Source organism: Adiantum capillus-veneris, chromosome 10, assembly GCF_014529385.1.
Source record: "Adiantum capillus-veneris isolate H3 chromosome 10, ASM1452938v2, whole genome shotgun sequence".
In the NCBI taxonomy this organism is placed as follows: Eukaryota; Viridiplantae; Streptophyta; class Polypodiopsida; order Polypodiales; family Pteridaceae; genus Adiantum; species Adiantum capillus-veneris.
Window position 1 is genome coordinate 156,983,081 of NC_140940.1, and position 15,356 is coordinate 156,998,436.

General features: G+C 45.2%; 1 protein-coding gene across 1 annotated transcript; it reads left to right on the forward strand.

Moving 5' to 3' along the window:
- Positions 1 to 12,614: 12,614 nt before the first annotated feature.
- Positions 12,615 to 13,482, forward strand: LOC147449930 (uncharacterized). The gene has a single exon (XM_086522277.1). The coding sequence runs from the start codon at positions 12,864 to 12,866 to the stop codon at positions 13,404 to 13,406; it is 543 nt and encodes a 180-aa protein (XP_086378403.1). The 5' UTR covers positions 12,615 to 12,863; the 3' UTR covers positions 13,407 to 13,482.
- Positions 13,483 to 15,356: the final 1,874 nt, after the last annotated feature.

Below are 15,356 nucleotides of genomic sequence, written 5' to 3' on the forward strand. Positions count from 1 at the left end.
CAATGCAAGACATAATCTTGAACAAAGCCATGTTACCCTGGCCAGTAAAACTGTCGTCGTATGAGAGCATAAGTCTTTCTAATACCCGGGTGCCCTACACTTGGACTATCATGACATTCATAAAGAATTTGGCGCCGAATGTCTGTGTTCGTCTGTACACAAACTCTCCCTTATGGAGTAGGTACCCATTGTTGATGGTAAAATTCTTCCAGTGTTGTAGTTTATCACTCAACAGAGGAAAACTGTGTGTGGAGGGTAATGCTACACTACCATCATTGGAGTGAGAAGGATCCCTCATTTGTACGTGGCTCCACACTTTGGAATATGCCTCATCCTGCTCATATTTTCCCTTCAGAGAATCCAAAACTTCACTACGAAGTTCCGTGAACAAGAGAGAATTGATCTCGGGCATATGACTAAGAGTGTCGGCCACCACATTGTATCATCCTTTACGATACCGGAGCTTGGCGTCATATTCTTGAAGAATCTTAGCCCACGTGGCTTTCTGATCCTTCAAATCGATTAGTTGTGTAAACCATTTAATGCTTTCATAGTCAAACACAATCTCAAACTAAGAACCACACAAATAATGTCTCCATGTTTTCAAGGCAGACACTATTGCATAGAGTTCGCGTTCATAAGCAGATAGTTCTGCCTTGCTGCATCAAGATTCTTGCTTTCAAATGCAATTGGCCGTCCATCTTATAGGCAGGACTGCTCCAATAGCATGGTCACTGGCATCTGTTTCCAAAATGAATGGTTTCAAAGGATCGACAATAGCTAGTATTGGAGCAATGCATCCTTGAGCGTATCAAAACTATACCGTTGAGCGGGTCCCCACTGAAAATCTTTGCCTTTGCCTTTCAGTTGGTCTATCATGGGAACAAAAATATTAGCATAGTTTTTAACAAACCTTTGATGAAAACCTGCAAATCCTTAAAAAATATGTAACTCTTCCAGATTTTTAGGAGAAGGCCACTGTCGAATGTTATCCACTTTGGAGTGATCCATCAGCCAAGTAGCTGAAATAACAGGCATATAATCGATTTGTTCGTAAAAGTTCGAACACCTGCCTCAGATGTTGTAAGTGTTCTTCTTTAGAAGCACTGTATACTAGAATGTCATAGATGAAAACGATGACAAATTTTCCCAAGTACGGCCTCAAGACACTATCCATAAGTGTCATGAATGTTGTGGATGCATTGGTTAACCCAAAAGGCATAACCAAAAACTCGTAGTGTCCAAACCTTGTTTGGAATGCAGTTTTGGGTATATCAGCAAGTCGAATACGTACTTGGTGATAACATAACCGCAAGTCTATTTTTGGAAAAATATGAGCACAAGTGAGCTTATCGAACAACTCACCCACGTGTGGCAATGGGTATTTGTTCTTAAGAGTAACCGCATTTAAGCCATGGTAGTCTACTTACATGAGCATACTACCGTCTTTTTTCTTTACTAATAGGATAGGAGAAGCCCATGGTGAAGAACTTGCTTGGATAAACCCTCTACTAAGATATTCAACAAGCTGACATTCCACCTCAGCAGCTTCAAAGTAACTCATCCGGTAGGGTGGCTTACTGATTGGTTTACTGCCTGCAACCACATCGATGCTATGTTGCACCAATCATGTCGGCGGTAGTCCTGATGGCAAATCATTTGGAAAAACATCGTGAAATTCCTTTACTAAATTTTTTCAATCACTAGCAACCTTTGCTTGTTGGGAAGTAGCCATTGGTGGAAGAGATGAGAGAGAAACATGCGGCGTTGAGGAATGTTCAACAGATTCAATGTTAGAGAGAAAATGAGACAATGAGTAACACAAGAAAACTTGATCTATTTCATTATCAGAAACGAGCTGCATAAACTCAATTGTACATATCAGTGGTGGTGAAGAAGGCACATCCTTCTCTCCTAACAACAACACATGTGCGCCATGGGATTCAAACATCAAGCTATTGCGCTCATAACTACGCTTCAGTGATGGTCCTAGGCTATGCAACCATTCCCTACCAAGGATCACGTCTGCCCTCTCCATGTTCATAACCTGAAAATCAAAGGATGTGGAGTAGCCTTGTACTTCCAATGGTACAACTCAGACTTGAGTATCCCAGATTTCGGCATCATATCCATTCATCATTGCTACCTTGTAGTGGTGGGTACTCGGAGCTTGAGGCAATTTGAGTTTTTCCACCAATCCATAATTAATGAAATTGTGAGTAGCACCGTCATGTACCAAGATGTGCACCTTGTGCCCTTGCAGAGATCCGTGCATACGTACTAACTCATGTGGTCCGAAGGTCTGTTGCCACATGAAAGCTATGAGACAGCATTCATGCACCACCTCGGTGTGTGTTACTTCCACTGTAGAAAATCGTGAGGAAGACTCAAGAGGCAACATCTGCACCGTGTGCACTGCTTTCTCCTTGCCATGAGCAGCAGATTTCCCCTTGGGACAATCCTTTTTGCCATGATCGCTTCCCAAGCATTGAAAACATAATTTATTTTTTTTAGCCTTATCAAAGTCCTCAGGAGAGAGAGGGCCTCTGGACCCCTTGGATTTTTTAGCTGCTTCAGAATTGGATACTATAAATTTCCTTTTATTGTGCCCATACTGTGTGCGTGTATTACCATGTGTATTAGCAGGCACGTGATTATTATGTGATTTCTTTTCATCTGGATGATCATGAATGTGTGATTTCACTATGGCTTCCTCAAGTGTTTTAGGGTCTTGAGTCTTGACGTGCTTCTTAAACTCTGGCGTTAGATCACGGATAAACCCACGTACTTGCTGAAAGGTGTCTAGTCCTTCCAACTTGAGGATAACATCCCGATAGCGAGAGATATATTCAAGTAATGATGGGTGTTGGCACATGGAACACGTGTCCTAAGCCGTCCAATTTCGATATGCCTCATTTGTAGGCAAGAATTCTTTGCGAAACATAGCCTCAAAGGCTGCCCAACTCTGTGGTATGATATTACTCTCCTTGAGAGATATCCACCACTTGTACGCCTTGCCTTCCAGAGTCAAGCTTGTTTGCAGTGCTCTGACTGCGTCCGGAGTACGCCATAAGGCGTGAATTCCATCCCACTTGCTGAGAAAGATATTCACTACATCCTTATTGCGATCTCGGTCTTCTCCCTTAAAAGTGGGTGGTTTGGTGTTTTTCAACAACTCATCCACCTCCTTTGCAATGAGAGTGTGCAAAGAATCTGGAGATGGACCCTGTCCATGATCAGAAGGGCCTTGCCCTGAGTAGCAGTTTTCTCATGCATGTGTGTGTGAACAGGGCTGCATAAGTTGTATCAATAACGTAGATAATTTACTGACGTTTTCATTTAAAGATGCAAAATTTCCTTCCATGACTGATATGCGTGTCTGAAGTGCATGAAATTCTTGAATATCGAGCAATCCATAAGCGTCGTCACCCACCATAGCATCGCGGGCACTCTCCATGAGAGCATCCGGCCGCGAGCCATCACGGGCAGGATCAGGCGTATGATGCTCAAAATCAAAAGTCGTATTGATATCTAAATCCATGGCGACACAGTGTAGTGGAAGGAATAGCAAGAAAAATACCTGAAGTCGAGAAAGAATCCCGTAGCTGTAGGATGTACCGCAACAGGTAATTAGCCGTGCTAATTACGTTCGTGCTGCAATCTTGAAGGGAGCGGTAATTTTTTTGGTAGTCCAAGCTTTAGTGAACCGTAAATTCACCCGTCCAAGAGTACTGAATAGAGTTGTCGCAATCGGTTGAAGGTTTCAAGGTATCTATTGATTCCGGACACCAAGGGGGTAATCAAAATTTTCTGCACTTTAAGCTTGTTTGCAGCAAACGGATTCCCTTTCAGAGTGCCTTCGTCAATTTGGTTGTACCCTCAAGCGAGGTCGACGGCATGCTTGGTGGGTATCCTTTGCATGTCCGGTGGGCATGCCCGCTTAGACAAAAAAGACGTCCACCTTTGGACCTTAGGGAAAGTCTATGAGAAAGCAAAGCCTCTCACAGAGGCTATGGCGTTGCAGGCCGCCTTGGTCTCGTCAAAAGAAATCGTAACACCTTGTGTGGTGCTCCACCGGGGTCGGCGAAGAAGCGTGAAGTGGTCGCAGGGGCAGCGTGCGCCGGATACGACAAAAAATTGCACATCTGAGGAAACATTGAACATCTCTTACCGAGGTGGGTGTCTCCCAATCAAGGATGGTTTGAACCTTCTTTGGATCCATGGAGATTCCCTTGTCAGAAATCAAATAACCAAGAAATTCCACCTTAGATTGATGGAAAGAGCAGTTCTCCAACTTTGCATATAACCCTGATGCACAAAGCTTTTCAAGCACTAATTGTACATGGTGCTCATGCTCTTCTTGGTCCTTGGAAAATATCAAGATATCATCCAAATATATTACCACAAAATAATCCAAACAATCCCAAAAGATATCGTTCATTAAATATTGAAAAACAGCTAGGGAAATTGTGAGACCAAATGGCATGACTATATTCAAAGTGGCCATACTTTGTCGGAAAGGCTGTCTTCCATTCATCGCCTTCTTTGATTCTGACTAGGTAAGCACCACGAAGGTATATTTTTGTAAATATTCTTGCCTTGCCAAGGCGCTCAAGAAGCTCGGAGAAGCTCAAGGATCAAGGGAAGGGGATAGCTATTCTTGACGGTGATCTTGTTCAGGACCCTATAAACACGCACATCCGGAGAGTTCCATCCTTCTTTTTTACAAAGAGTATTCGAGCTCCTATTGGGGATTTGAATGCCGTATGAACCCCTTAGCAAGATTCTCATCAATATTCTTTGTAATTCTATCAATTCATCTTGAGATAGCTTGTATATTGGGTCAAAAGGTGGTTGGGTTCCCTCTTGAAGCTCTATAGCACAATCATAGAGTCGATGCTCCGATAAGAGTTCTGCATTCTTCTTCTCAAAAACATCATTGCAATGCCTCCATGATATTTGTTGTCGACGTGTCGGTTGGTGTTGCAAATATCAGCAAAGTTGGATACTTTTTGGTTGCACGCATGAAGACCTTGGCTCCAAGATATATAGGCCTATTATGCCTTCCCTTCTTCTTTTGGACTTTTCGTGGTTCAATTCTCTGAGCCCTCCGATCAATGTCAAGATTATTTAATTCAAGCCATGGTAGCCCGATAACAATTGGACTGCTTGGGATTTGTATAATATTGAACGCTATTCTTGAAACATGCTCCTTCAATGTTACTTCTATGGGCGAGTTTCATACAAAACATCCCCTGAAGCGAGGGGACAACCATCAATGACTTCTACAATTGCTGGATTAGACTTTTCCACAAGTGGTATGCCTTGTTCTTTTGCAAATTCTTTGTCCATGAAGCACGACGTTGCGCCTGAATCTAGCAATGCTTCTCAATTGTGCCTACCCGGCATATGGATCTTGACTGGTAGCATAAAACTTGAAGTGGAATCAGTGGGAAGAAAGAGACCTTTTTTTTCTTGTCTTTTGTCCAACCGGTCGGTCTCTATTGGGGTTGGACGTCCATGTTTTCCGAACACGTTGAGGCCATTGCACCATGAACCTTCATCCTTCTCTTCCTTGGACACTGTTGAACTATGTGCCACTGCTCTCCGCATGTAAAGCCTAGGGGTGACTAGAGATTGGAATACACCTCCCAACCTCCCACTATATAGACAATGCTCCTAGCCCTTTGCCCTAGTTGGGTTCCCTTTCCACATTGCCTAGTCCGGCCCTTGGCCCAGTCCATGACTCCCTGGCCTTGCCCTTGTCTTGACATTACTCCCACCTTAAGGAAGAGTTTTCATCATCGAAAACAAAAGTAGGAAACTTCTTCTTAAGAACACTAATGTTTTCCCAAGTGGCACCTTCCTCAGGTCGATCTTTCCACTTGATTAAAGCTTGTCCACGTACATGATGACGCATACGTAAATCATGATAATCGAGAATTTGTTCACGTTCATGCGGTAAGGTGGGAGGTTCAATTAAATCAACCAAAATCTGTTGGCCAATGACATTGTCATCCCCATGTAACCGCTTTTGTAAACGGCTTACATGAAACACTGTATGAGTACGAGAATGTGTAGGTAGCAATAGTTTGTAGGCACGATCACCCACTCGCTTGAGTATTTTGAAAGGCCCACAATATCGTGGAGATAATTTAGCTGTTGGCCCAATTTTCAGACTTTCTGAATGCTCTGGCACACGTAAAAATGCTTCCTCCCCTTCCTCAAAGGTAGCTTGCCGACGTTTCTCATCAGCGTACTTCTTATACCGATCCTCTGCTTGTTGGACGTTCTGACAAGCGAGTTTCAGCATATCAATATGGTATTGGAGAAAATCCTTAACCTGTTGGAGTTTCTCGGTTGCCAACTCCACTATAATTGGTGACCTAGGTTGAAAACCATACATGAGCATGAAAGGACTAAATCCAGCCGTGACATGCTTAGCACTGTTGTAAGCAAACTCAAGAAGAGGTAGATATTCTTCCCAGTCTGTTTGTTTCTTTCTTACCTGCGCACGTACCATATCCTGTAGCACTTGGTTAACTCGTTCAGTTTGACCATTCGTTTTTGGATGATCGACTGTACTGCGGTTTAGTTGTGTACCCAATTGTTTAAACACAGCCCTCGAGAAATGACTATTAAACTTGGGATCACGATCACTGACAATGTTACTTGGCAATCCATACAACTTGTATAGGTTTCCCACAAATAACTTGGCTAATTTTGGAGTCTTATTCATTGATTTGGTTGGAATAAACTTACATAGTTTGGTCAACCGGTCTACGACCACCCATACTGAGTCATGACCTCGTACAGTGGTTGGTAAACCCACAATAAAATGCATAGAGATACTTTCCCATTTACCCTTGGGAATCTCCAAAGGATGTAAGAGTCCTCTTGCTTTCAAGCGCTCTGCTTTGTTAACCTGACACTTTTGGCAATGCCAGACATAATCTTGAACAAAGCCATGTTACCCTGGCCAGTAAAACTGTCGTCGTATGAGAGCATAAATCTTTCTAATACCAGGGTGCCTTGCACTTGGACTATCATGACATTCATAAAGAATTTGGCGCCGAATGTCTGTGTCCGTCGGTACACAAACTCTCCCTTATGGAGTAGGTACCTATTGTCGATGGTAAAATTCTTCCATCGTTATAGTTCATTACTCGACAGAGGAGAACAGTGTGTGGAGGGTAACGTGACACTACCATCATTGGAGTGAGAAGGATCCCTCATTTGTACCTGGCTCCACACTTTGGAATATGCGTCATCCTTCTCATATTTTCCCTTTAGAGAATCCAAAAATTCACTACGAAGTTCCATGAACAAGAGAGAATTGATCTCGGGCATATGACTAAGAGCGTCAGCCACCACATTGTATCGTCCTTTACGATACCGGAGCTTGGCGTCATATTCCTGAAGAATCTCAAGCCACCTAGCTTTCCGACCCTTCAAATCGGTTAGTTGTGTAAACCATTTAATGTTTTCATGGTCAAACACAATCTCAAACTGAGCACCACACAAATAATGTCTCCGTGTTTTCAAGGCAGACACTATTGCTTAGAGTTCACGTTCATAAGCAGAGTAGTTCTACCGTGCTGCATCAAGCTTCTTGCTTTCAAATGCAATTGGCCGCCCATCTTGTAGGTAGGACTGCTCCAATAGCACGGTCACTGGCATCTGTTTCCAAAATGAATGGTTTCAAAGGATCCTGTTGTGCTCATAGCTACGCTTCAATGATGGTCCTAGGCTATGCAACCATCCCCTACCAAGGACCACGTCTGCCCTCTCCATGTTCATAACCTGAAAATGAAAGGATGTGGAGTAGCCTTGTACTTCCAATGGTATAGCTTGGACTTGAGTATCCCAGATTTCGGCATCATATCCATTCATCATTGCTACCTTGTAGCGGTGGGTACTCGGAGTTTGAGGCAATTTGAGTTTTTTCACCAATCCATAATTAATGAAATTGTGAGTAGCACCGTCATCTACCAAGATGCGTACCTTGTGCCCTTGCAGAGATCCATGCATACGTACTAACTCATGTGGTCCGAAGGTCTGTTGCCACATGGAAGCTGTGAGACAGCATTCATGCACCACCTCGGTGTGTGTTACTTCCACTGTAGAAAATCGTGAGGAAGACTCAAGAGGTAACATCTGCACCGTATGCACTGCTTTCTCCTTGCCATGACCAATAGATTTCCCCTTGGGACAATCCTTTTTGCCATGATCGCTTCCCAAGCATTGAAAACATAATCTCTTTTTTTTAGCCTTATCAAAGTCCTCAGGAGAGAGAGGGCCTCTGAACCCCTTGGGTTTTTTAGCTGCTTCAGAATTGGCTACTATAAATTTCCTTTTATTATGCCCATACTGTGTGCCTGTATTACCATGTGTATTAGCAGGCACGTGATTATTATGTGATTTCTTTTCATCTGGATCATCATGAATGTGTGATTTCACTATGGCTTCCTCAAGTGTTTTAGGGTCTTGAGTCTTGACGTGCTTCTTAAACTCTGGCGTCAGATCGCGGATAAACCCACGTACTTGCTGAAAGGTGTCTAGTCCTTCCAACTTGAGGATAACATCCCGATAGAGAGAGATATATTCAAGTAATGATGGGTGTTGGCGCATGGAACACGTGTCCTAAGCCGTCCAATTTCGATATGCCTCATTTGTAGCCAAGAATTCTTTGCAAAACATAGCCTCAAAGGCTACCCAACTCTGTGGTATGATATTATTCTCCTTGAGAGACATCAATCACTTGTAGGCCTTGACTTCCAGAGTCAAGCTTGTTTGCAGTGCTCTGACTGCGTCCGGAGTACGCCATAAGGCGTGAATTCCATCCCACTTGCTGAGAAAGATATTCACTACATCCTTATTGCGATCTCGGTCTTCTCCCTTAAAAGTGGGTGGTTTGGTGTTTTTCAACAACTCATCCACCTCCTTTGCAATGAGAGTGTGCAAAGAATCTGGAGATGGACCCTGTCCATGATCAGAAGGGCCTTGCCCTGAGTAGCAGTTTTCTCATGCATGTGTGTGTGAACAGGGCTGCATAAGTTGTATCAATAACGTAGATAATTTACTGACGTTTTCATTTAAAGATGCAAAATTTCCTTCCATGACTGATATGCGTGTCTAAAGTGCATGAAATTCTTGAATATCGAGCAATCCATAAGCGTCGTCACCCACCATAGCATCGCGGGCACTCTCCATGAGAGCATCCGGCCGCGAGCCATCACGGGCAGGATCAGGCGTATGATGCTCAAAATCAAAAGTCGTATTGATATCTAAATCCATGGCGACACAGTGTAGTGGAAGGAATAGCAAGAAAAATACCTGAAGTCGAGAAAGAATCCCGTAGCTGTAGGATGTACCGCAACAGGTAATTAGCCGTGCTAATTACGTTCGTGCTGCAATCTTGAAGGGAGCGGTAATTTTTTTGGTAGTCCAAGCTTTAGTGAACCGTAAATTCACCCGTCCAAGAGTACTGAATAGAGTTGTCGCAATCGGTTGAAGGTTTCAAGGTATCTATTGATTCCGGACACCAAGGGGGTAATCAAAATTTTCTGCACTTTAAGCTTGTTTGCAGCAAACGGATTCCCTTTCAGAGTGCCTTCGTCAATTTGGTTGTACCCTCAAGCGAGGTCGACGGCATGCTTCGTGGGTATCCTTTGCATGTCGGGTGGGCATACCCCCTTAGACAAGAAAAACGTCCACCTTTGGACCTTAGGGAAAGTATATGTGAAAGCAAAGCCTCTCACAGAGGCTATGGCATTGCAGGCTGCCTTGGTCTCGTCGAAAGCAATCGTAACACCTCGTGTGGTGCTCCACCGGGGTCAGCGAAGACGGTGAAGTGCTCGCAAGGGCAGCATGCGCCATATGAGCTCAAGAGCGCCCGTGAGGGCGGAGGTCGAGCTTTGCTCCCTCCCTCGGCCAAGCTCGCCTGTACACGCTCGTTTGGTGCGTTTTTTCTGTGGCTTAGCAGGCGGCCATGCCTGCCTCCAACTCCCTTTCCCTCAAAGCTTGCATGTGCATGCCTAACAAAAGCAGTGGTCCACGACACACCCCTCTTGCCTAGAATAAAACCCTTGCTCTTGATACCAGTGTAAAGCCTAGGGGTGACTAGAGAGTGGAATCCGCCTCCCAACCTCCCACTATATAGGCAATGCTCCTAGGCCTTTGCCCTAGCTGGATTCCCTTTCCACATTGCCTAGTCTGGCCCTTGGCCCAGTCCATGACTCCCTGGCCTTGCCCTTGTCTTGACACCGCAATACATACATAAGCCATTAATGCATCGCTTTTGCTTCTCCTGGGCTGAGAGAGGTTGAAACCGTGCTGGATCAATTTGCATGGGCTCAATGCTTGATTCATGGCCCTGTTGAGGTGTGTAGCCATTATGTGTCACTTCTGTTTGGGGTCGTAGTGGTGCCCCAAGACGCCTCTCTTGTCTCCTCTCAAATAGTAGATTATCACATTCTATTGCTTGGAGATGAACTCACTTAGTGTGTGAACCTTTGGCATAGTCAATAAAAGATCTTTTACGTCATCCTTTAATCCCCACCAAAATTGGCTAATGAAATATTCCTCATGCCAAGTCAGATCACAAGTGAGCTATTGAAATTCGGATTCATAGACGGATGCAGGTCTTGATCCTTGGCAGAGATTTCTAAGTTTGGTTTCAACAACCCTTGCTCTATCAGTATCCCCGAAGGTTGCAGAGAACTCCCGCACAAAAGCTTCAAAATCATGAAGGAGAGGAGATTCTTTTTCAAGTAAGGGAGCAAACCAAGAGAGAGCCGTACCCTAGAGGAGGGTCCCAATAAGGCCTACTTGAGAGGCATCATCTGGATAACGCTCTCATTGCATTCGAATGAAGAGACACACTTGTTGGAGAAAACCTCTAAACTTTGATCTAGTCCCATCAAATTTTTCAGGTTGACCTTCGGCTCCTTCTTATGTTGTTGAGAATAGCTGGATCTTGCAGCTTGTGCTTGATGTGTGCTTGTCTCTTGAAGCTCTTGAATTTGACGTTGAAGATCTTGCAACGCCGGTCCCAAGATTAGGGGTTGCCCTCCTTGAAATGGCATTTTAACCTTTTTGGTTTTTCTTTAATATATTTCGCCACTCACTATTGTGAGTTGGCAAAAGAAGAAAAACACTTTATAATCACTAACATTACTCTATGTTGGAGAAAAATAGTAATGCCGACACTCATGTGATTAAGCAATGCAGAGGACCAACGGAGGTTTACTTACTAAGGGGGTGGTCACGCGAGGTGTAGTTCTCAGTAACATAGACGTGTGCCTACTAAGCCCAGTTTTAAAATTAAAGGCGACTATTGTGCCCTTGTAGTGGTCACATGCAATTTACAAACTTCCTCCCGCTGCCATCTGGAGGTTGAGTGCAGGAGGCATCCTGTTCCCGTTCTGCAGTTCTCGCACACGGGGCACAACTGGTTGAGTTGAGAGAGAGAGAGAGAGAGAGAGAGAGAGAGAGAGAGAGAGAGAGAGAGAGAGAGAGAGAGAGAGAGAGAGAGAGAGAGAGAGAGAGAGAGAGAGTCACTAGTGGCCACAAATGCATGACGCGTCAGTGTGCATGCATGCGTTTGTAAGGGTCGCTTTGAAGGCAGTCCCGATAACCTTTTGCAACTATGCCGATTTTGGAATAGTTACAAAAGGCCATGCTTAGTAGAACTGAGCGTGCTTAGTTGTTTCTATGTGAGTGTAGTAGCAGAGGCTCAAAAGAAAACCGAGCCTCGCGTGACTATACTGTATGTTGGAGAAAAATAGTAATGTTCACACTTGTGTGCTTGAGCAATCAAAGTAGAGGACAAAGACGACAGTAAGGTTAGGGTAAAGGGGCCATAATAAGAACCTTTAACATGGTGCTGAACGGAATTCCCTTGTGCTGCTCCATTTTGGACAAGGAAGGGCGCATTCCATAGCGATGGTAGTGACCTACCTGCAACGTAAGGCTCGTACAATCGATGCGTCATAGACGGAGATCGGCCGAATTTTGTGTTTTCTCGAGTACCAAAAAGCGGGGCCAACAACAAAACTGCTTTGAGCCATTTCTAGAACAGAGAAGCCAACGCGAATCGAGCACACAACCAACGGACGAGATTCAACCTACTGGTGTAAGCCGCGTCAACTCCTACGTGCTAATGTTCGTAAACTGGTACCTTGTACATATAAATTAAACAAGTCCGCTTGTCCATCTGATGGACCCCATCCGCCCGTACCCTAGTACGCACAAACTAATTTTTTGGATGAATGGAAGGAGCTACTCTGCTTCTTCCATGAGCGGCATGATGCATCCAAGGATGGCTTTGAAGAAATTAAATCCATTGAATAGTTCATAGACCGGTTCATGTGTCTACTAATTGGAGTCCCGCATGTGAACAACCCCTTATGTGTAGGATGGGCAAAAGATTGTGGAAATCAGCAGGGTTCGCGTGTAAATCCAAATAAATTCCGTGTGTAATCTTCGGATTGTGCCGTCAAGAAAACGAAGGTCTCTCTGTCTCTCTCTCTCTCCCAAGTCCCTCCAAAACCTGCCCTTTCTTGCCGTGCTCTCTCTCTCTCTCTCTCACCCTGGCAGGCTGGCGCTCGCATGCACGCGCGCGCGCACACACACACACACCACACACACACACACACACACACACATTTACGGGCGTATCTAGGCCATCTACAAACCTACTTTGTCCAGGCTCCATTCGGAGTTCATCCTGATTCCTCTCTCTGTCTCTCTCGGTGGTGTCTGTACAACTTTCTTTTACAAAAAATAAAGGGCCTGCGCAACTTTCTATTAGTGGTGTTTGTGCAAAGGGGCTTCATCTTCCCCAGCCAGCAGGGCAGGCTATGGGAACAGCAGTACTAGAGCCTGCATCTCCTCCACAAGCCTCTCCTCGCTTGCGCCGGCAGCGATCGTTGGCATCAGCTCTCCTCAATAGATGCTGCAGTGTGCTCTGCTGCTACGACTGCGACAGTTTTTTCACGCAATTGCAGCCCCCTTCAACAAGGGACATCCCTGACTCTGCGAGCAACTCTCCACTGCAGCAGAGGCAGCCTCTACCACAATCTGCCCATTGGCATGACAATTGGCGTCTCCTTGGGAGTCGAAGAGCCAGGATTGCGGTGCCAGCCCACGACGAGGCTGAAGCAGTGCTCACCGACGGCATTTACATGAAGCGTGCTCGCTGGCGCACTTTCTTCCGGAGGTTGAGAGCAGAAACAAGACGAATGAATTTTAGCAAGCCTTCGCCGCCAGGCTTCCACTACGATGCGCTGAGCTATGCCATGAATTTTGATGATGGCACCTGGCAGCAGCAGCATCAGAGCCTCTACCGATCGCCCTCCCCAGCTTTCTCAGAGGCCTTGCCCACTGTTTCTTCCGTCTCATGAGATGGGTTCGAGCCCCGATTTCGTGCTTTGTACAAATTATACTATTGCGCATAAAGGTTTACACAGATTTTACCTCTCCAAGTTTTATTGATTTGTGTCTTGAGTCCATGTATTTTCCTTTGTGGTCAGAGCTGTAAGGATGTGTGCGCAGAAAGGGCATCGACCTCTTTGACAAGGTTTGACTGGTCATGGTGCCCGAGGGTGTGGGGCATGGTGCCACAGTATTAAAGGCCATGGAGTCTTAAATGAACCCCTGGCAGTGGGCAGTGGGATGGGATGACATGAATCTCTAGGCCGGTGATGGTGACGGTAAACAAAAAAAAAAAACACTGAGACTAGAGCTGGCGTAGCTCGATGGCTTGGCTTTTCTCCCACTGCCCCTGGTGAGCATCTTGTCCAGGGTAGATGAGGGAGGCAGCTGACCAGCAAGCATCGGAACTTAAGAGTCCTTGAGAATAGATTTCTTAGTCCTAGTCCTGTAAAGGGTGACTTGATCCTCAGCTATCTTAAATTCCTGCAAATTAATGTCACAAAAAAAAGTCCAAGGTGGAATCATGTTCTTTGCGCAGCTGCAAAATGAGATCGACTCTCTCTCCCCCAGGTTGCACAATGTGCTTTACCGGTTATTTTTTACTCCGGTTTTGTTATCCCCAGACGAGCTAGGCCGCCTCTTGATGTGAGGAACGGTTGCCCTGCTAGATGATGCTACATGTTTTGTTATCCCGAGGCTAGCTTGGCTTCCTCTTCATGTACTTCTTCGTCTTTCTTAATATCATTTCCTCGCGTTTATGGTTTAAAAAAAAAAAAAACGCACGCTCCCGTCTCCCACTTCATTTACCATGCTGTGCGGTTAGTGTTGAGGGGCGTGTCTTTTACATAGCATTCTCTTGTATAGCTCATGTTACTTATTACCGGGGATAACAAGTTAGGCTCATAAGCCCCCCCCCCCCCTCTCTCTCTCTCTCTCTCTCTCTCTCTCTCTCTGTGTGTGTGTGTGTGTGTGTGTGTGTGTGTGTGTGTGTGTGTCTCTCTGCTAGAAGGAGAGAAGGCATGCGGTCTTTTACTTTATATCATAAAGTTGTCTCAAAGTAAGCTCAAGAGGGGCCTCAAGGTAAGACCATCCAACAAACACTACCCTTTTCTTTTCACCATGGGAAGAATGGGGTAAGGAATGGTCACCTACTAACCATTCTCATTAATCATGCGTCGAGAGCCTTAATTACGGGAATGGTCACTAGGGGACCATTCCCGGTCGTCAATGGTCTTGGGGGAGGGGGGCCGACATTGGGGCTTTGACAGCAACAGTGTATGACAGTGGGGCTCTCACAGCGCTTTATGTGTGCTAACGTATCAATTATTCCTGCGTTTGAGGGGTTCGATTATGAGTGCTAAGGTGTCAACACCTCACCCCATTCCCACTATTGACATGCTAGAGTAGGTGACTAGAGCATCAAGTTTCATATTCTGGATGCTGACGTGCCATGCATTTGACGATTGCAACAAAAATTCCGGCTGAGGAAGTGTACCGTTGCCCCCCGACCCAAGACCTTGACGGATACTTCAATAGCCTAAGAGTTCATACATGGGAGGTTACATACGGTGTTTTCTATGGAATGTGACTAATGCACATGGAGAATCCATCCCAACTAGGTCCTCTCATGCCAACCTTTCCATCAAAAGGTTGAACAAGCTTCGGGAGTCGTATCGATTGCCTTGGATGACAATTTCCTCCATAGTCTGGATAATGCTACGGCAAGATGGGATGCTTGGGAAAGTTGAGAGGAGAATCATGAGAAAAACGAGATAGCTATGGTTCTCCACCTCTAATCCTAACCCTTCTCATCAGTAGGGGAGGGGACAATGTCACTTCCTCCACTCCCCCTTATTCCTTGATCATCACCCGGAGATTCTGCAGGCCATCCCTCGAACCTCTCTCATTCGTAGCAACTT

Coding starts and splice junctions, on each gene's coding strand:
- LOC147449930 (XM_086522277.1), top strand. CDS start 12,864: ATGGGAACAGCAGTACTAGAGCCTGCATCTCCTCCACAAGCCTCTCCT.